The sequence below is a fragment of the Pinus tabuliformis genome, chromosome 8 (assembly GCF_031772625.1).
Source record: "Pinus tabuliformis cultivar Carrire ecotype Pingquan chromosome 8, CPIR1, whole genome shotgun sequence".
In the NCBI taxonomy this organism is placed as follows: domain Eukaryota; kingdom Viridiplantae; phylum Streptophyta; class Pinopsida; order Pinales; family Pinaceae; genus Pinus; species Pinus tabuliformis.
In genome coordinates, this window is record NC_142294.1 from 330,785,524 (window position 1) to 330,808,623 (window position 23,100).

Below are 23,100 nucleotides of genomic sequence, written 5' to 3' on the forward strand. Positions count from 1 at the left end.
ATAGATTGTGTTTCATGAGCCTCAATAATTGGAGGAAGACATCAAGAAGTTGAAGCATTGTTATGAGTAGTCAAAGTGCAAGCTTGAGTTCAAGCATGACTAGAAATGTAATGAGAAGTCTAAAGGAAAATGGCGTAAGAAGCAAGGAAAATCTGAGGATGTAGGTGAGAAATAAAATGTAATATCTTATAAGAAGTTTAATGTAGCAAAGAAAGGACATGGGTATCATCCTAGAGAGCAGCATAATAAACATAGTAACAAGGAACCATTAAAGTGTTGGATTTGTGGTAAATACCATCACAAGAAGGATTGTCCACTGTACCAGGGTACTAGGCCACAAATCTACAGTGCTCAAGAGGCACAAATAATTTGGAATGTAGGCCAAAACATTCCTCGGATCTATGTTGTACTTGATAATAGGTAAGAAGACCATCAGGAATCCATATTAAGATGGAAGATAAACTTCATGATCAATTTTTTTCCATTTTGATTGATCCTATATCTAATTGTAGTTATGTTAGTCCTGACTTGGTAAATCCATTTCATTTGAATAAAGAAATGCATGTAGAATCTTGGTTTTTGCAGTTGGTTATAGATAACAAGAGAAGATTTCATTAGAGGTTGATATAATGGTTACATATTATGCATTTTATCTTAGTGGAATGCCTACATAAAAACATATAAATGTGCTTTGTTTGGGTTCATTTAGCATGCTTTTAGGCATTGATTGGTTGTTGATTCACAATACTAAGGTAGATAGTTAGGAGAAGGCCATTGAGTGCCTGGATGATGATGGAGAAAAGGTAGTCTTGTAGTGAAAGAAAAATCCTACATTAGTGAGAATGGTTACAACTATTCAAGCTAAGTGAAACAACATGAAAGGATTGTTATTGTTTGCAAGACATGTTTCCAGTCACAAAAGGAAGGAAGATGAGGATCATGAGGTCCTGAGAAACTATCTTATCTTACTTCAGTTTCTGGATGTGTTTCTTGAAGAGATTCCAGATATGTTGCCTCATTGGATTTCTCTATTGAGTTGATACCAGGAGAAACACCAACATCTAAGGCACCATATAAGATGAACACTCCCGAGTTGTTAGTATTGAATTTGTAGCTTAAAGAGATGCTTTATAAGGGATATGTAATTACAAATGTGTCTCCTTGGGGTGCACCAGTGTTGATCGTGAGGGAGAAGGATGATACTCTTAGATTGTGCATTGATTATAGGAAGTTGAATAATGTGACTATCAAGAACAGGTATCCATTTCCTTGGATTGATGATTTGTTCGATTCGGTGAAGCGAGCTATATTATTTTTCAAGTTTTATTTGAGATCATCATATAATCAAGTGTGCATCAAAGGAAAAGGCATATACAATACTTCATTTCATACAAGGTATGGGCACTTTGAGTTTTTGGTGGTTCCTTTTGGTCTTACCAATGCTCTAGCCACCTTCATGTGTTTTATGAATAGTGTGTTGCACCCTTATCTGGATAATTTTGTGAAAGTATTTTTTTATGATAAATTGGTATATTCAAAGAATGAGGTGGAGCATGTAGAGTGTCTGACAGCAATTTTGAGATTGTTGAGAGAGAATTAGTTATATTCCAAGCTCAACAAGTGCAATTTATTTTAGTCTTAGATTCATTATTTGGGACATGTTGTTTCCAAGGAAGGGATGGCAATGGATCTAGGAAAAATTAAGGTTATCATGGAGAGACCAGATCCGAAGAATATGCATGAGGTCAGATCATCCATAGGACTAGCAAGTTATTACAAGAGGTTGATCAAGAATTTCTCCAAGATTGACTATCCTATCAAATCTTTGCACATAAAATGGATGAAATTTGAATGGACTACTGAGTGTGTAGCTAGTTTTGAGCAATTGAAGCATTTTCTTACCAATGATTTGGTTTTGAATATTGTAGATCCTGATAAGGAGTTTGTGGTTTGTAAAGATGCATGTAAGGAAGGACTTGGTGGGTTTATGATGCAGGAAGGGCAGGTGGTTTTCTATTAATCAAGGAAGTTGAATGAACATGAGTAAACTATGTGACTTGTGATATTGAATTGGAAACAATCATCCATGCATTGAAGATGTGGAGACATTATCTCCTTGGTAGGAGGTTCGCTTTGATGAGTGATCATAGTGGACTAAGGTACTTGTTTGGACAACCCAGTTTGAATGCAAGGCAAGCAATATATTTGGCTAAGATCAGTGAGTTTGATTTTGAGATCAAGTACATTAAATAGAAGGAGAACCAGGTTCTGGATGCTCTCAGTAGGAGAGTGTTGGTGAATCATATTTTAGTTGTGACCTCTTATGCAACATATTTACACGAGCGAATCTTACAGGTAGGGAAGCATGACGAGAAGTATAAACAGCTAAAGCAGAGATTGCAATAGCAGGGTTAAGGTGATCAGGATGAAGAGTATCACCTCATAGTAGATGGCTTGATCAAATTTCAGAGCAATATCTATGTACAAGATAACAACAAGTTCAAGAAGCTTTTCTTGAGAGAGTTTCATGTCAAACCTTGTTCAGGCCACCCAGGTGTTATAGACATATTTGGGCATTGCAACCCCAAATTCATATGTCCATAAACCAAGGGCTCTTTACTCCCTAAAAGTGTTGTTTCATACCCTAAAGGATCATGGTCAACTGGTTACATCATTTCCCAGAAGTTCTACATGAAAAACCACTCAGAAATAGCCAAAACTGGACCATACTGATTGCCCCATGGTCAAGGTGTGATGCATACTGGTTGCCACACTAGCTAGGTGCAATGCACACTAAAATGGCCTTTTGTAGGGTGTGATGAGTGAGAATAGACAAATGGCAAAGATAGTTTGCTAAGTGGAAGCTCATGGAATCTTCCAGAAACTTCTCCCAGGACACTTGCCTCTCTGAATTCACCTAGGGATGAGTAAGAGATCAATGAAATCTCCAAGTGGAACCAAGAACTATCAGTGGAATGACACTAATAAGAAACCTAGAGCTAACTCACACCCTTGCAAGACATCTATAAATGGATCCCTCATCTGAGATATCTGGAGGCTGGAATTTTGTAATTTGTAAAGAAGTGCTCTTGGTTTCTCTTTGACAAGGAGCATTGTTTTGTTGGGTGATCTTGGTTTTCATGAGGTGAAGAGGGCTTCTATGCTAGAAGGATGATGCTAGATCAGACAGTTGGGTTGTAATCCTCTCTTCTACTATTAATAAATTTCTTTGAGTTTTCCTCCATATAATCGTGTGTTTGTGAATCTTATTGTTCATGAATGCAATTGTATGGTCAATTTGTTTCTGATTCTACATTTTTTATGATGTTTTAGATAGAGATGCTTTGATGGTTTTCTATTACTTTGACTCTACAGGTACTCTTTAAAGTGGGACAAGTAGGAGAGGAGTGGCAAATTCTATCAAAGGAAAGAGAAATCAAGCAAGGATCAAAGTGGAAGATCCAGGTTGGTCCTCTTTTCTTCCCTCTTATCTATTACACCTAAAGGAAATCTCAAATTGCTTTGATTGTTTATTTCTAAGATAGCTACCCATCTTAGTGGGACTAGCAGTTCAAATCAACGCTAGTTTTCCCGGAAACAAAATGGTGACTCCACTGGGGAATGAATAGTTTGTTTGTTTGTTATTAGTGTTTGCTTTATAAACTATAGATGGAGCCTGAATTTAGCCAGCTAGCCTTCGAACTGCCTTCGCTATGTAATTGCAAAGTAGATGAATGCTGCTTCAGTCAATCTCTAGGTTGGTTTATGAACTAAATATCTGACTTACAAACATTCTAAGCACCCTTGTGGTAGTTCATAACCTCATAATATCAAACCCCTATACTTTGTTTTTACTGTCCATCATAACACAACCTAAATCACTAAACTTAGCTGCAAATTTTGAGCAAAAACCAAACTCAGTTTCTTTCCCTGGTCCATCACACTATCTGTAACTGGCAACCTGTATGCATCGCACCTCCCGTGTGTTGCAGGTGAGATACATCTCTTTTTCCTTTAAGGACAGGTGTGATGATTGAGTGACAGTATTTTCCTATTTGAAATTTGGTCTTTCTCCTTGTTTTCAGCTCTATTCAGTGGTTTTGCTATTCATGATCAGTATCTCATTGCTGAAGCCTCCTTCTTTTACATTATTCAGCCTCCATTGATTAGGAGTTGTAAAAATTTTTATGTATTTGTCAATCATTTACAGTCCTCCTTTGTCGAAAGTAGCCTAATCAAACTATCGTTTTTTATGCAAAAAGTGTCGTAACTGTCATTTTGAGTCAAAAAGAAGAGTGTCGTAAAGTCTTCCTTCTCTATATAGTTGATTGTACTTTTGTCATTGTATTGGATTTGAATTGTTAATATCTGAAGTGTCGAAAGCAGTTTTCCATTCAAAATCGAAAAGTGTTGTTTTACTCTTTCTCTCGTTTTGAAAAGAAATTGTCGAAATGTTGCTTTGAAGAAAATAGTTCAGATCTGTACTTGTTTTTCCTTTTGAGAATTCTCACATTAAGGAAATGAAAAAAATACATGCATTTGCATTTTCATTTTGACTATGTGCGAAAGATGATTTAGGAAAAGTGCATTTAGTGTGTGCTCTTTGCTCTATGTTGAAAGAATTGTATTCTTCTTTCCTTAGTAGCTAGGATTTTCATTGCTAAAAGAAAATAAATGACTGTTTATCATTTTGGATTACATATTTAGGAATTTTACATCTACATCATGCGTGAACCTTGAAAGACAAACTTCTAAGCAAGATCAACTCTAAAATAAATCTCAATGAACATAAAAATTCTTTGGAACCTAACGCAACACATCTAGAAGTCTAGGCTAGAGACATGTTCCGGCATCGTAAAACCTAGTAACTATCGTTTTCATCGAAGGTTGGGTGATTCCTCCTCTTTGATACGAAAAGTGCCAGTATGGCCTTGTGCTCCCGATACTGTTGAGTATATATTGGGAGACCACAATAGGTTGATATCCTTTATCCTTAGGAAGCTGTGTCTGCCACCCTATCGATCGCAATGCACCGAACACAGCATTCGGGAAGATTGACTGCTATACATAAGTCCTTGGTAATTTCTCTATCATTTATCACCAAGGTGTATTTTGCACTTTTGCGATTGGTTTGGTAATCCCTCTGTCTAGATTTCCAAAGTAGTCACTTTCGTTCCTTTTCGACTCCTTAAAAGAAAAGGTCCATCTAAGCACTTGTCACTTCAGGCTCGTTAAAAATCGAAGGCAACTAGAGTCACCTTTAGATTTTTCTCGACTCTTAAAAATTGAAAAAGCAAAGTTGAGTCAAAGTGTATTAAAATTTATTTAATTTGGAATAACGTTTTCCCTTTTAATTTTGAGTTGATCAATCAAAACCCCGTCGTTCATGGAGACTAGCGAGTCAACCATCTTTAACTCCGGAGACAAAACCATTCCGGGCAAAACGATCTCGTTTAAATGAGTCCAATTCACCTGATTTATTTGAAACTTGTGTTTCAACATCATCAGAGGCTATAGTTACTCTGATCATTTTTCGTACATCTGCCTTTAGAGAAGAAGCTCCATGGTTACAAGAGGACATTAGAACTAATCCTAGTGTAACGGTAGGCACTTTTATACCTTAGACAACTCCATCTAGAGTTGAACCAGGGACTGAAGTTCACTTATTTGAACATCTGGAAGTTGAATTCCAGAATTCAGAAGGTGCCACTCCTCCATTATCTATTACTACAGGAGCTATACCTTATTCTGCTCCAGAAATATTTTACGGACCTGATTGTCTACCTCTTCCACCTAGACTGATTTCCATAGAAGAGATAGTAGAGGATCTTCCATCCAGTACTCCATTGCATTTTGGAACTGGGACTTACTTATATCCTTCTACTACAGAATTTAGTTCTTTTAGTCATTCTTCATCACAAGTTCCTGTCAAATCGCTAGGAAATCTTTTGGATAGACTAAATATGTCTGAGCAACCATCAACATCTAGGACTGTGTCAACTGACACGGCTATGATAGAGCTTCTTGCTGCCATTCCTACAATGTTTGCTGGTATACCATCTGTCCCGGCTAGTTATCAACAGCTAGTTGGAGCCCATTCAGGGACTGTTTCGACGACATGGTTTGTTCCTATTTCTTCATCTGGGGTCTCATCTGGTATTTCTTATGTTGAAACTCAACAAATTGATCTTGTATGTCTTCAAAGGCTGATCTATCCTTTAAGCACTAGATTTCCACCATATGGGGGGCAATATGCCTTTTCATTGTTCCCTCCTGGAGAACAACCATATGAGAGTTTACAACAAAATTCAGGTCAAAATGGAATTACATCTAGCAGTTGGGTAGCAATACTACCTCAACAACCGAGGGTTGTATATTCAATGCAACTAGTCCAACCTATGTCAAATATTCCCACTACACCTGCTATTGTGACTGTATCGCAAGTACAAGCACTTCTTTTTGCGTGTCAACCTCAAGTCTCTCAGGTTGCAATGCAATAGCCTCTTGTTTCCACGATTCAATCAAAACCTCAAGTTAGTGCCTCCATACCTGGAATGACTAAGACTCAAACATGTACTATCACTCTGCATCTTGTTCAATCATCCGGTATTGGGCAATAGAAAATGGTCCAACAACCATGGCTGGTACAATATCAACAACCCAATTCCAGCAATCTTACCAAGGACCTCAGCAACAAGGCTTTGTAAGTAACAGGCAACCACATTTTCAAAACAGTTATCAACAACCATACTATAATGATTATACCCATCAACCTTATCAAAGTTACCAGCATTAGATACATTATGCTGGTATGCAAAGACCTACTGCTCAGGCAATTCCATCTTATCCTGGGTATGCTTTTCCTAACTTGAATGAACAGTTGCCTTTTGTAGCGACTCTAGAATTACCATATATAAACTGGCTAACGAATGATCCAATTGCTTATGCCCCTTGCTGGCTAGCGATTCCTCATAAACTTCCCTCTAATATTCCTATATTTAATGGAAATCTAGGTGAAGATCCATCGAATCATGTAATTACATTCCATTTTTGGTGCTCATCTAGCACCCTGAATGATGATTCAATTAGGCTTCACCTTTTTCAACGAACGCTAACTGGTCCGGCAAAAAAATGGTATATTGAATTTCCTATAGCTTCGTTCGATAACTTCAGCACCCTTGCCACTACCTTTTTAACCCATTTTCAGTTACCCATAAGGTATGAAATGAGGACAGAACTCCTTACCAACTTTAAACAAATGAAAGCCACTCACTTATTTGATCATATTCATGAGTGGTGTCATCATCATTGAATGGTAAAGACGTATGTTCCTGATCAGCTTTTAGCTGAATGGTTTATAAAGTCATTATTGCCCTCTATTACAGAGGATGTGGCTAAGGGAGGAGTTGTCACTGAAGAGCAAGTCATTGCTCGTGCACAATATTTAGACTTGATCTATGCTCAATCTGGCATGCTCTATGACAAAATTCCTGACGCTCCTAGACCATAATTTTCCATTCCTCCCCCTCCTAAATCAAACAAGGACTCTCATGCCGATGATGGTGTGATCGGTACCACAAGCACAAAAACCGCAAAGGCTACATCTAAAAAAACCCGTGTAGTTTCTAGTCAAAAATCATATGAAGAACCTCTTGCCTTGGAAATTAATGTTGTGTCAATCGACAAGGGAAAAAATCCAAAGAAACCAGGGGGCAAGAAGAAAGGGAAAAAAAAAAAGAAACAGAAAGATTCAACTCCTGAGAAATCTTCTGGAAACCCTACTGGACAAAACAAACCTAATCAGCGATGTTTTATATGTGATGAGGACCATTACATGATAGATTGTCCACATCAAGTTGAGGTCACAAAGTTTTTAAAGACTTCAAGTACCTCAATGATATTAATTGATCCGTTTCCAAACCCACAAACTAATCTCGTTGCTACTGATCATGCTTCCCCATCCCAAGTGCTTATGCCATCCATCTCAAAATAGAAAAATGGTGCTTTGATATCAACAAGGAATAAAGATTATGGGAATCAACAATCGTTGAATAGCAAGGCTACAAATCAACCCAGTAGTTCGACAACAACTTCGCCAGATGTTGTTCCACCAATCATTCCTGAATTAACAATAAAACCAACTAGGGGAGTAGTACATAAATCGACATTTAATACTCATGCTCAAGTAGCACAAAATTATAATATAATGGAAGATCTGGCCCAATCGCCATCTGCTATGTCGACACTTGAAGTACTGTAGAATTACCCCTCCCAAAAGCAAGCTTTACTATCAGCGATAGGTGGGATTGATCCAACAGATTCCAATCTAGTGGCCTTTAATCATAAAGGATACGAACCTCAGTTACCAACTTAGCTCGCCTTCCTCATATAGGTAAAAGGCCTCAACAAAACTATTCATCGAACAATCATTGATGAGGGGGCATCTACCTGTATTATGTCAATGAGTTGCTGGAAAACTTTAGGCTGTCCACCCTTGTCACGATCATCAACGACATTAAAAGCATTTGATGGAATAATATACACGCCGTTTGGGATATTAAGTAACTTGCAAGTCAAACTGGGGGCAAGACAATAGAAATTGAAGTCGAGGTCATTGATGGAAACCTTGACTACAATATCCTACTGCCCGGCACTGGATTTATGCTATGGTTGTTGTTGTGTCAACATATTTAAAAAATATCGCATTCCCCTTTCAAGGCGGAATTACAATCATTGACCAAATGACCTTCCTCCCCAATAGTTCACAAGTTACTGGAAGCATTCCATTGATCCATGGAAATTCTTAATCGCTTCAAAATATTGGTGTAGGTTGTTGCACAAAATATTGTCACCATGACATTCTGCATTCAGTGTGAGTCTATCACCACTCATACTTTCCTCCTTTGAAAGTCTTAAACCTCAGTTCTTCATGTCAAGCCTTGAAAATAAGAGAAAGCCTTTAAAAGTCTCTAAAACTCTGGTTCCGCACTTTCTCTTAGCATTTCCTGTGGTCCCGCACCTACTAGTTATGCCCCCTGCGTACCTGACCACTCTGTCTCTGTGTAATGGGTGCGGACCCCTGTAAAAGTCAAAAAGGCGCAAGTACATTCTTAAAAACTCACTTTGGGTTATTTCTGGAAGCTTCTAGAGGGAATCTTGAGGTGGCAAGTTCGCTCCTTTAAGGTTCATGCATCCCATACCTTAAGGAGCTAACCCCTTGATGTGAGGAGCTTATCCCTTTGAAGGAGGACTTTATCCCTTCATAGGTGGACCTATAACCTCCTTCCTTTGCACTATAAAATAAGGCATTGAGTTGGTTACTGAGGAGGTTGAAAGCTAAAGATTTTTGAGGTGGAAAGGTGTTGGAATTTAGTCTTCCTAATTGAGCTTGAGAAGAGAGATTAGATACCTTTTTTGATCTCATTGGGAAGAGTGTGAGGCTTGCCAAAGAAGAGGATATTCCTGTCTGGACCCTGGGAGGAGCTTGTACAACATCAAGGCACCAAAGGTTGTAAAGTTCTTCTTATTTTCAAAGTTAATAAAATCAAGTTTATTTTTCTCAATAAGCTGTGTTTTATGGTTTATTTCATGGATTCCTTGATCACCATGATGAATATGATTTATTATATTAGCTATGCAGGTGTTATTTGATGTGTGCTTGTTTGTGATTGCAAGTTCTCAAAAGGAAACTCATTCTGACGGTCGAAGCGTGGCTACCACAAACTAGCGTTGGACTTAAGGTAGGGTCTAAAACACCTCTTAGTTTTTATTTATAAATCGCAATATATTTAGAGAAAGGTAGATTTGTTTGTTCTTCTTGTCACTAGATATATGTTGATACTAGGGAGATCAGTCTTGTCTGCAAGAATGATTTATCCAACCAACAAATTGGTGACCATACTAGGGACTTGAATTTTGGTTTTTTGCCTTTCGTTTTACTTTGACTTGAGAAGCTTTCTCTGTTTCTTGTTTTTTCTTGATGTGTGTGGGATTCGGTAGTTTTTTAGGATCTGTAGTATATTTTTTTTTCTAAAATTTTGAAGAGGACTGCATGTTGTGTTTGTAACACAGTGCGGACATCCCTGCACTGTTACTTTACTACACAGAGCGGTACCCCATCTGGTTATACCGGAAGCCTGTGGACCCTGTCAAAATCTTTGAAAAAACTAAATTGTTTTCGTCTAGTTAAGCTTAGGATTTATTTACATTTTTTAGTCTCTGCCCAGATCTGCATGTGTCCTGTCAAAAATTTCTTGTAATTGAGTTCCATTGCCATTTTGATTTTAGGTGATTTTCTAGAATTTTTGCGTGCCTGGATTGATTTTCGCTTAGTCTTTGTAGTAACTCAGAGATTAGAAGCCCAAGAAAGCTCAGATTACCCTGGTCTTTTTGGTCTTCTTAATGAGTCTGGCTAATTTGTGAAATCTTCCCTCGCTGAGAAATAGATTTTGTTTTCTCTTTGCAAAGATTTGAACGAACTTGTTTGAAAGTTTTGAATTTCAGTTTTAAAAAAAGAAAACATAGCTCGGTGTTTTTTGACTAATTTGTTATTCTAAATGAATTAGTCCTTAGTTTTCTTAATAACTAAATAAAACATCCTTAAAAATATTTAAAGCTTTTACTTCAATTAGGTTTTTAGAATTTGTAGATCTCAAGATTAGATTTTTTATAGTTTTGAGTGTTTTCTAGAAATTGTAGAATTTCTTTTGAAAAAAATTGTTTTCTGTAGTTTTTGAGTGTGAAAAGAAAAGGGATTTTTCATGAGCATAATTAGTAGTCTCGTTTTGAGTTTATTGAAAAAGACATAAAAGATTTTCTTTTCATTTATATGTTGAAGAAAGATTTGGTTTTCAAAAAATTGCATTCTCAACTCTTTCGTTAGCTAGAAATTCATTGAAGAAAAAGAATTGTTTATCATCTTAGGCGCATTTTTAGTGTTTTGGAGTCGAGTCTTCACACCATAAAGTTTCATCTCCATTCCTATTGACCTAGGAATCAACCAATAAAAATAACTCTTAAATTAAAATTGATCTAGCAATCTTTTATTTCTAGGGCTCTTATCACCAACATAGCTTAGGCTAGTATCTTGGAGTAGGGAGTAATTAACTCTCCAAGATAGTTAAAACAAACAAGTAGCTATATCTTGCGGTAGGAAATAAATCCAATTGTTACATGTATGCTCTGGGAAGCTCCTCTTAAAGGAGTCAAGCACGAGATCATAGCCGAACCAGTGATGTAATCAATCCTTCCTAATTGGGAACGATAACAGATATACACGTATTAAAAATGGTAAACCTCGGATTGACCATTGTCGAGGAGCCTAGGGTCACTTGTTGGTAAACCTTGGATTATCTCAAGGAGCCTTCAAGGGGATTGTGCTTTGTTACTCCGCCCTTGCGTGTGTATTGGATCATAGACTATTCCCCCAGGTATATTTGTTTCTGTTGGTAACCTTAGTGGCTATTATCTATAGGATTCTTTCCTAAGGTGACGGTGGAGGGAAGATCCCACTGTACTTAGAGCAGATGTCGACTAGACTCACTTGAACTCTCTGGGGGTTCTCTTCACTCGAGACGGTTTTGTGGAGAAACTTGTGCCAGTCTGTTTCATTAAGAAGGTTGTCGGGGTAACTGTTCCAACCACCCTTTCTGTATTTAATTCTACAACGTTGGATTTCATCACCAACTAGTGTTTTTGGTATGGAAAGTTACTGTTTGTGTGTGGTTTTAACTCCTAGATTTTTAGGCATGTGATTCAATTGTTTGGTTTTTTAGAGACTTTAGGTGGTTTTATTGAGATTTTTATTAGTTTGTGTGTGAAGTAATTAAAATATTTAATCATGGCTGAATTACCGAGACAATCCCTTAGACTTCGGGGGCAACCTCCCGAGTATACACCAAGCCAACTTGAAGGGCTATGAGCTCTTGTAACTCCTAGTGACAGTAGAGTTGGGTCATCGGAAGATAGAGAATATTCTTTAGTTGTTCATCCTGATTATCAAGTTCAAGCAACAGAGTATATCTCCAAACCAATTTCATTTTCCAAAGTTACTAGTAGTATTTCTTCTACTAGTGAATTAGCTGAAGAACCTGAAATTTCTGAGCCTGAAAATGAACCTGCTGCTACTCCATCCTCAGGATTTGCTTCTCCAACTTCTAGTGTTCCTGGTTCACCCAGGGTAGTAAGGATCATTATCCAAAATCTTCCTTCAGGACTTATTTCTATTGAAGAACTTGTTAGTCCAGAAGAAGATATAACTCTCCTTGAAAATCAACAGCTTTAGAACTTAGGGAGCGTGAATCAATCTTTTACAGTCCACCTAGGAGGGACGCTTGGTATGTCTCATTGACCAACCTTTTAGAAAATCCAGGTCTTAGTTTTTCACCACCTCGAATTCATTTTCATCCAACACCTAGAGGTTATTATCCTCCTTTGAATATGTCGAGACAGTCATCCATGTTTTTCCAATCACCAGAAACATTTTTATATGGCGGTCCTTCTGTTCCTTCTGGGTATCAGTCACTCGCTGGTACTTTTTCAGGAGCATCTCCTCAACCCATTGAACATGGGCTATCAATTGGTAATAACGAAACTAAACTGTTGAGCGTAGAAGAAATTCTTATGATGTCTGGTACTATTCCAAATCCACAACCTCAAGATAGTCAGTTATCGCCTCGGGGGAAACCTCAAGGATAGTACATACCTCAAGGTCAACCCCAGTTTCAGTACGTGCCTCAAGGTTATCAATCTCAAGGTCAGTACCCAACCCAACGTTTCCAACCACCTTTTGGTCAATCATTTGTACAAGGATATGGAAATGTACCTTTGAATTATCAGCCCTACGCTCAACCCGGTTATGGTCTTCAATATGCTCAACCTTCTATGGGTCCATACCCCGGAATGAACATGGTGTGGGATCCATCTCAATCACAATAGATTTTGCAACCTAATGTGCAGTTGTCATCTCAATCTAAACAGCCTTTGGTTTCTGGTTCAACCCAGCAACCTGTCGAGCCTACTATTCAAACTTCTGCACCTGGTGTAGCTCATTAGTCTGGGCCTAGTTCACCTTGAACTCCACCTCAAAGGACTGCTGCAACTACTGCAGCTTCTGTTTAATCTACCCCACCTACTTCTGGATTATCGACAGCACCGGTTTCTACTATTCCTACATCAACTCCTCAAGCCTCTTTACCTCAGTCTGGACCTACAATTCAGACTTCGGTTCAAATGCCTATAGGACAACCTGGTCCAAGTACGGTTGTCACAAGTCAACCATAATTCACTTATCAACCGTACCAGGGACAGTACCTATATGGTCCTGTTGTTCAAAGCCCAGTTTACCAGTATCAACCATACCCTGGATATACTTATCAGCAACCTCAACAACCCCAGTTTAGTCCAGTTAATCCTGGTTTTCCGGGAGGATACAATATTCCAAATGCAATTCCAATTCCAAGTTATCCGGGATATCCTCCTCCTGGGGCTGGTCTTATGACCCAGGGTTTTCATGACCCTAACCATCAGTTACCGTTCATTGCAAATTTTGACTTGCTTGATTTGTTGTGCCTTACAAACGATCCAATTAATTATCTTCCGTTTTGGCCGCCAATGCCGAATAAGTTGCCCAGTGATATCCCAAAGTTTGAAGGTAAATCAGGAGAGGATCCGTCAAACCATGTGATGACTTATCACCTCTGGTGTGCATCTAACTCCATTATAGATGATTCAATTCGCTTACATCTTTTTCAACGCACTCTGATTGGTCTTGCAGCCAAGTGGTACATTGAGTTACCACGAGCTTCTTTTTATAATTTTAGTTAGTTAGCCACTTCATTCTTAACTCATTTTCAGTTGCCTGTCAGATATGACAATGGCACGGAATTATTAACTTCATTAAAACAGTCAACATCCACATATATTTCAGATCATATTCATGAATGGTGACGTAGACAGTGTTTAGTGAAAGTTTTTATTCCGGATCAAATTTTAGCAGAATGGTTTGTTAAATCATTATTACCTAAAATCACTGAGGATGTAGCTAAGGCAGGAGTTGTTACTGAAGAGCAAGTAATTGCTCAGGCTCAGTACCTTGACCTCATTTATACGCAGTCGGGTACTTTACACGAAAAAATCCCCGACCTTCCGAAACAAAATCAAATAACTGCAGCTCCTTCAGGGTCTCATGCCACTGATGGTATGATTGGTTCAGTTAACACCAAAATTAAGAAGAAATCTTGAAAGAATTCTTCTCCTATTATAACTTTACCAGATTCCCTGACAGGAGACTCTTCCGCTGAAATTCCTGCCGATATTCATGTCGTAGAATCATCTACGGCTAAATCAAAGTCCGGTGGTAAAAAAAAGGGGAAGAAGAAAAATAAACAAAACTCAAAAGAGAAATCAGATAAAACTAAATCTACTGACGAGAAACGTAAACCTCGCTATCCTTGTCTCATTTGTGATGCAGAGAATTTTACAAGAGACTACCCTCATCGCGCTGAGGTTGTGAAAATTGTCAAAGGTTCTCAAATGCCTGCTGTCTTGAAGGATCCTTTTCCTAGTTGAGATAGTAAGATGATTGGTTCTTCCTCAAATGCCTTAGAAGAACCCATAATGATGATGTTGCATGTTAGGATTGCGACACGATCACAAGATTATGGAAGTAAAAGTCATGTTGGTGGTAAGGAAGCAGAATCTTCTAATTCAAACCCATCAACTTCAACTCCTAGCTCTGATCCACTACAGATTGAGAAACCTAACCCAGACTTAGTAATCAAACTGCCTGCTAAAGGTATACATCGAAGTTAGCTTTCAATCCGCATGTGAGAGCTGCTCAAAATTATAACATTGTTGAAGACTTAGCTATTTCCCCTTCAGCAATGTCGGCTTTGGAGGTGCTGCAATCATGCCCAACATAGCGTAAATTACTTTTATCGGCTATAGGAGCTGTTGATATTCAAGACTCAAACCTTATAATTTTCAATTTAGAAAATAGTACACCTCCTCTACCACATCAAATGGCTTTCCAGATTCTAGTGTTAGTCAAAAACAGACCTTGCTTTAGGACTGTATTTGATCAGGGAGCTTCTATGTGTATTATGTCGATCTAGTGTTGGAGATCACTTGGTTCTCCTACACTTAATCAATCCCCGACTATTTTAAAGGCTTTTGATGCCCTTAGGTTCCGTCCTTTTGGCATTCTATAGGATTTACCTATAGGGGTTGAAGGCAAAATTGTTAATCTAGATGTGGAATTGGTTGACGCCCCTCTAGATTACAACCTTCTCTTGGGTCGCAGTTGGTATTATGCTATGACTGTTGTTGTTTCATCATTCTTTCGACTTATAAAGTTTCCTCATAATGGAAATATCGTAACCATAGACCAGCTAACTTAATTTTCATCCAACCCAGCCTCTTCTAAAAGTATCCAACATGTCAGTAAAACAACTATCGCTTACAAGGATGTTGGGGTAGGATTGATTAAAGATTCTGGTTTACTAGGAACTTTCTCCTTTCCTCCTCCTAACGTATTGCCTTCTACTGTGTTGTCACTCAAGAAAAAATTTTAAATTTTTCACATCAGTTCGACTGTTTGTCAAAGGCACATAAATCCTTTCTATCAGTTTCGCAGCGCAGCATGTTTTAAGTGATTTCGTAGCGCATAATTCATGTTTTGCACTGGCTGCGCTACGAAATGGGGAATTCATGCTGATCCATAGCACATCTCACACCAACTGTCATATTTTCTGCAAGAATTTTACGGGAATAGCATGTGTAAGGTCTTACATGTCAGTCTTGACACGTGCAGGCTCTGTTGGCATCAAAGGGGCTTTTGCAAAGGACTATTTCACGGAGTTACAGGTATTGTAACAAAGCCACTTGAAGGTGCCAGATCATCTGGTGTGGAGGGTTTTGTTCAAGGTGTCTACAGAAGGTGCAAATGCAATAAGGATGAAAATCACTGCAACGATAACCGCTGAGGAAAAACTACTTCGTTACAGGCTTCCTCGGGAAATTAATGGAGGCCATGCTCTCCGACCCACATCAAACGGGAGAAGGGAAAGGTTGTTGACAAGATGCAGTCTAGTGTTAAATCTGGACGAGAAAATTGGCAAACTGAGCTGCCAAGGGCTGGTCTTGGTATAGGAGTCATAGAAAGGTTGAAATTTGAGAAGTCAAAAGATGTGCGATGGCAAGGAAGATGCTCTGGTACAGTGTATATTGGTGGGAGTGAATCCGAAGGACATTTTTCACTGATAAATGAAGCATATTCCATGTTTTCTCACACCAACCCGCTGCATTTGAGCGTTTTCCCAAGTATAGCATGATTTGAGAGTGAGGTGGTAGCAATGACAGCAAGCATGTTTAATAATAGAGAAAAAGCATCTGGAGGACAAGTTTGTGGTAATATGTCTTCGGGAGGCACAGAAAGTATTATACTTGCAGTAAAGTCTTCACGGGATTATATGAAAGTCAAGAAGGGAATTATGAAACCAGAAATGATAATTCCAGAATCTGCCCATTCTGCATATGATAAAGCGGCTCAATACCTTAAAATCAAGCTATGGCGTGTACCGGTAAATGAAGATTTCCAAGCAGATGTAAAAGCAATCCAGCGTTATTTGAACAAGAATACGGTTATGATTGTTGGCTCAGCACCGGGTTTTCCTCATGGTATCATTGATCCCATCGAAGAACTTGGAGACTTGGTCTTGCGCTGGGGTATTTGCTTTCACGTTGATCTCTGCCTTGGAGGTTTTGTGCTTCCTTTTGCTCACAAATTAGAGTATCCAATTCCACCTTTTGATTTCACTGTTCAAGGAGTAACTTCAATATCAGTGGATACTCACAAGTATGGCCTAGGGCCAAAGGGCACAAGTGTTGTGCTGTATCGCAATCATGAAATCAGAAAGCAACAATTTGTGGCTGTAACGGAGTGGTCAGGAGGTCTTTATGTTTCACCAACTATTGCTGGAAGCAGACCTGGTGGTCTTATTGCTGGTGCCTGGGCAGCTATGATGAGTGTTAGGGAGGAAGGATATCTGGAGGCAGTGAGAAAAGTAATGGAAGTATCAAAAACTTTTCAGGAAGGAATAAAGCAAATTCCAGAACTATTCATTGTGGGAAGACCAGACATGACAGTCATTGCATTTGGATCAGATAAGCTCGATATTTTTAAAGTGAATGATGTTTTGTCAACACGAGGATGGCATCTAAATGCTTTACAAAGACCTAACAGCATACACATATGTCTGACTCTTCAGCATACCCTTATAGCAGAAGATTGCTTGAAAGATCTGAAAGAAGCAGTTACAACTGTGCAAGAAAATCCAAGTGCATTTGAAGATGGCATGGCTCCAATATATGGAGCTGCTGGAAAGATGCCAGACAGAGGGATGGTGCAGGATTTGCTGATTGAATATATGGACAGTAAAGCATCTTAAGTTCTTTCCCCTCGACACCAAAACAAAATTCATCACATGACTTTGGAACCCCTCTTACAAGTTCCAAATATGAACTTTTGATTGGAATTTACCCGTAGGAGGGGAAAAAACCAAAGAGGAAGATGTATCTGATTTTGTGAATGTCACATTTGTTACAAGGTAGCCCAATTCTCCTCACTATGATGGAACAGACACTCAGATGAACATTCGCATGACAAAGCTTGATTTCTTCTGCAACAGATGTACTGTTGTTTCTTTGATTGACTTTGGCATGGAACTGAGTGAATTAATGGAAGTCATATCTGAGAAAGCATCTCCACAGCATGATATGGCAGGTATTACAGTGAGGATGGTCACTGGTGACAATATTAACACAGCTAAAGCAATTGCAGCGGAATGTGTCATTTTAACAGATGATGGTGTTGAAGCAGAAGATCATAAACCTTCTGAGGCAGTTTTCTTTTGTTCAGGGATAAAAACTCAAGACAATGAACTTCGTTTTAGCCTCTTATGTCAGGCAACTATTGAAGCTCCAAAGATTATTAAGCTCTCAAGCAGTGAACACTTTAGTGGACCTCATGGGGAGGGTTTTATTTTCATTGTCAATGATTGGCATACATCTCTTCTTCCTTGTTACTTGAAGATAGTCAAATTTTAGGTTGAAGCTGTGTTTTTTAAATTACACAGCAGTTTCATAGCGCGCTACGAAACTGCTGTAGCTGCATGTTTCAGTTGAGCCAATCAATTATGATTGACAAATCAGAAAATATTTTTGAAAGGTGTTGTCTTCACGCATGAAAAAATGGCCAGCACATCGAAGACGTGGCAGCCTGTTCAATTTTGAGTAATCAAAGATAAAAGGCATACTGCTTTGGATTCGAATATCGTGAAGCACATCAAAGACCGACAAACAGGGGCCTATGTTTCAGGGTAACGGAAAGGATGTGTTATTAAAGACAAACATGGGGCATTAATTGCTCATCTCATGCCATCTCAGCCAAACGGAAAGGAAGCCATGTGTCAAAGCTGCAAGGAGGAATCTTTTACGAAGAAGATAGAATTAAAGTTATAATTAAATATGAACCTTTTAGAACTTCAGTTAGTGCTGACTGTATTTAATAGGTTAGTTCAATAGCGGATAGGAGTAATTAATGGCAATCATCGAGCTCCCCTCATGCTGGAGGTGGAAGCTCTAAGTAGTTAGAAGTATGTGTCTATATAGAGGAGAATGATCTAGGTAATTGGGGTTGGATGTTTTTGGAGAAGACTGTTTTGGTTTATGTATAGCAGATTTCAGTAATGCAAAGGACTGTTGTTTCTTCTCAGGATTCACAATAGATCTTATTGTTCAAATGTATGATGATTTATTCTCTTTAATGTTCTTTTACAGTTTGGTTAATGCATAATCACTCAGAACTCATGAATCATGCTCTGACTTCCTGTATGCCTAAGCAAACTGAGTTTCATGTAAGTTATGTTTGAACATTAGATGTAAAGTGCCCTAATTTCTATGAAAGGATAGTGTTATTGTTTACTGAGATATTAGTGACTCCATAAGCCCAATGGGAAGCAATTCTGTCCAGCCAGTACATTTTTCATGTGTCTTGTAAGAGTTAGCCATCTTGTTCAATATCAATAACCTATGAGAGAGCCCTCTCAGACTAAGGAGGCTAAGCCTTAGTTAAAAGCCTCGTTTGAAACAGTTACACAGAGTCTTGCTGATTGGCAGCCTTCAGTACCTGATTTTGTGATAACATTTTGGTGCGTCTGCCGGGAGTCTGAAGATTACTCATTCCCAAAATTATGAAGCTGAACTTCTGAAGGTAGCAGGAGCTCAGAAGGTTTTTGAGGCTGCAAATCTACCTTGGCGACTCCATTGTTGAAGAATTCGAAATTCATAGGTTCATGGTGATTTCACTGGAGTTATGAAGGACCCAGAAGCTACCATTCTTAGTTCAAGGTATGCATGCATAGATTTTTCAGGAATTCATGGTTTCCCAAATCATTTTCCCAAGGATGCATATTTTCTAAGGAATGGTCCCAAATTTAATGGAGAAGATTTGAATTTAACTCTGAAGCATATCTCAGATTTCTGTCATTTTGCTGAGCTTCTTAGAGTTAAACATGAGGATGTTTGCATTATGTTATTTTATGATTCACTTCAAGGGAAATGCAAACAATGGATTGAAAGTTTTCCTATCAAATCCGTTAAGTCACTTCAAGACTTATGGCTTATGTTTTTGGAGGAATGGATAGATAGGTCAGAGGTGGTGGCAAACTCTCCTTCAGTTGAGGGTTTCAAACAATGGAATGATGATCATATTAATGAAGAAATAGGTGAAAATTTTTCTTTTTCCTTGTCCTCGTATCTAAAGTCCTTTGACTGTAAAGCAGAGGATAAGATGGGATTTTTGGATGAAGTTGTTGAGGACATTGAGAAAGAAATTGAAGGTTTAGAATGTCAAATTCAGGCATATAGTTTTCATAATCATGATCATTATTTTCAGAAGTTTTCTATGGCAGAACGCAAGGAGACAATGCTGGTTCCTTTCTCTTTCACGATTGAGGAACTGAACACTGTTGTTGAAGATCAGTTTGCACAACCAGAAAGTTACAAGAAAAATCAAGCTGATCATGTATTCTGGGATCCTATAGCTGATTACATGGAAGAGTTTTACACTCCAGTATTTCAGTTTTCCTATAAAGATCAGAGACAATTCCAGTGGCAGCGGTCATCACACTATCATATTGGCTCTGAACTCCGATGCAGTCAAAGAAGTCAAATATCAGATAAAACAGAGGATTGGCTACATTGGAAATTTCATATTGATTGAGCAGAAAAAAGTTTGAAATTGTTAGGATAGGTAGGTAGGTAAATATAAATAAGCTCAAGGTCAACTGAGCATTTTTCAGTAGATGTAGCTTTCTTTCTCCTACAGTCATGCTTGTCAAGCAAATTTCTGTTTGTCATGAATGGATAAGGCACTGGATCTGCAAGTTCTTAGTGTACTACAGGAGCACACTATCCCAAGTGGAGCCACTGTTGTCACTCAAGAAAAAATTTTAAATTTTTCACATCAGTTCGACTGTTTGTCAAAGGCGCATAAATCCTTTCTATCAGTTTCGCAGCGCAGCATGTTTTAAGTGATTTTGTAGCGCATAATTCATGTTTTGCACTGGTTGCACTACGAAATGGGGAATTCATGCTGATCCATAGCACATCTCACACCAGATGTCATATTTTCTGCAAGAATTTTACGGGAATAGCATGTGTAAGGTCTTACATGTCAGTCTTGACACGTGCAGGCTCTATTGGCATCAAAGGGGCTTTTGCAAAGGACTATTTCGCGGAGTTACAGGTATTGTAACAAAGCCACTTGAAGGTGCCAGATCATCTGGTGTGGAGGGTTTTGTTCAAGGTGTCTACAGAAGGTGCAAATGCAATAAGGATGAAAATCACTGCAACGATAACCTCTGAGGAACAACTACTTCGTTACAAGCTTCCTAGGGAAATTAATGGAGGCCATGCTCTCCGACCCACATCGAACGGGAGAAGGGAAAGGTTGTTGACAAGATGCAGTCTAGTGTTAAATCTGGACGAGAAAATTGGCAACCTGAGCTGCCAAGGGCTGGTCTTGGTATAGGAGTCATAGAAAGGTTGAAATTTGAGAAGTCAAAAGATGTGCGATGGCAAGGAAGATGCTCTGGTACAGTGTATATTGGTGGGAGTGAATCCGAAGGACATTTTTCACTGATAAATGAAGCATATTCCATGTTTTCTCACACCAACCCGCTGCATTTGAGCGTTTTCCCAAGTATAGCACGATTTGAGAGTGAGGTGGTAGCAATGACAGCAAGCATGTTTGGTAGTAGAGAAAAAGCATCTGGAGGACAAGTTTGTGGTAATATGTCTTCGAGAGGCACAGAAAGTATTATACTTGCAGTAAAGTCTTCACGGGATTATATGAAAGTCAAGAAGGGAATTATGAAACCAGAAATGATAATTCCAGAATCTGCCCATTCTGCATATGATAAAGCGGCCCAATACCTTAAAATCAAGCTATGGCGTGTACTGGTAAATGAAGATTTCCAAGCAGATGTAAAAGCAATCCAGCGTTATTTGAACAAGAATACGGTTATGATTGTTGGCTCAGCACCGGGTTTTCCTCATGGTATCATTGATCCCATCGAAGAACTTGGAGACTTGGTCTTGCGCTGGGGTATTTTCTTTCACGTTGATCTCTGCCTTGGAGGTTTTGTGCTTCCTTTTGCTCGCAAATTAGGGTATCCAATTCCACCTTTTGATTTCACTGTTCAAGGAGTAACTTCAATATCAGTGGATACTCACAAGTATGGCCTAGGGCCAATGGGCACAAGTGTTGTGCTGTATCGCAATCATGAAATCAGAAAGCAACAATTTGTGGCTGTAACGGAGTGGTCAGGAGGTCTTTATGTTTCACCAACTATTGCTGGAAGCAGACCTGGTGGTCTTATTGCTGGTGCCTGGGCAGCTATGATGAGTGTTAGGGAGGAAGGATATCTGGAGGCAGTGAGAAAAGTAATGGAAGTATCAAAAAAATTTCAGGAAGGAATAAAGCAAATTCCAGAACTATTCATTGTGGGAAGACCAGACATGACAGTAATTGCATTTGGATCAGATAAGCTTGATATTTTTAAAGTGAATGATGTTCTGTCAACACGAGGATGGCATCTAAATGCTTTACAAAGACCTAACAGCATACACATATGTCTGACTCTTCAGCATACCCTTATAGCAGAAGATTGCTTGAAAGATCTGAAAGAAGCAGTTACAACTGTGCAAGAAAATCCAAGTGCATTTGAAGATGGCATGGCTCCAATATATGGAGCTGCTGGAAAGATGCCAGACAGAGGGATGGTGCAGGATTTGCTGATTGAATATATGGACAGTAAAGCATCTTAAGTTCTTTCCCCTCGACACCAAAACAAAATTCATCACATGACTTTGGAACCCCTCTTACAAGTTCCAAATATGAACTTTTGATTGGAATTTACCCTTAGGAGGGGAAAAAACCAAAGAGGAAGATGTATCTGATTTTGTGAATGTCACATTTGTTACAGGGTAGCCCAATTCTCCTCACTATGATGGAACAGACACTCAGATGAACATTCGCATGACAAAGCTTGATTTCTTCTGCAACAGATGTACTGTTGTTTCTTTGATTGACTTTGGCATGGAATTGAGTGAATTAATGGAAGTCATATCTGAGAAAGCATCTCCACAGCATGATATGGCAGGTATTACAGTGAGGATGGTCACTGGTGACAATATTAACACAGCTAAAGCAATTGCAGCGGAATGTGGCATTTTAACAGATGATGGTGTTGAAGCAGAAGATCATAAACCTTCTGAGGCAGTTATCTTTTGTTCAGGGATAAAAACTCAAGACAATGAACTTCGTTTTAGCCTCTTATGTCAGGCAGCTATTGAAGCTCCAAAGATTATTAAGCTCTCAAGCAGTGAACACTTTAGTGGACCTCATGGGGAGGGTTTTATTTTCATTGTCAATGATTGGCATACATCTCTTCTTCCTTGTTACTTGAAGACAGTCAAATTTTAGGTTGAATCTGTGTTTTCTAAATTACACAGCAGTTTTGTAGCGTGCTACGAAAC

General features: G+C 38.7%; 1 protein-coding gene and 1 pseudogene across 1 annotated transcript; both read left to right on the forward strand.

The window, feature by feature from the left end:
• The first annotated feature begins 16,056 nt into the window (after nt 1-16,056).
• Nucleotides 16,057-17,447, forward strand: LOC149235465 (sphingosine-1-phosphate lyase-like). The gene has a single exon (XM_089368553.1). It carries the CDS (start codon nt 16,353-16,355, stop codon nt 17,445-17,447), a length of 1,095 nt encoding a protein of 364 aa, XP_089224679.1. The 5' UTR covers nt 16,057-16,352.
• A 3,553-nt stretch (nt 17,448-21,000) lies between these two features.
• On the forward strand, nt 21,001-22,389 carry LOC149235466 (sphingosine-1-phosphate lyase pseudogene; annotated as a pseudogene).
• Nucleotides 22,390-23,100: the final 711 nt, after the last annotated feature.

Bases quoted from the DNA above. Each gene is read 5' to 3' on its own strand.
- LOC149235465 (XM_089368553.1), top strand. From the start codon at position 16,353: ATGACAGCAAGCATGTTTAATAATAGAGAAAAAGCATCTGGAGGACAA.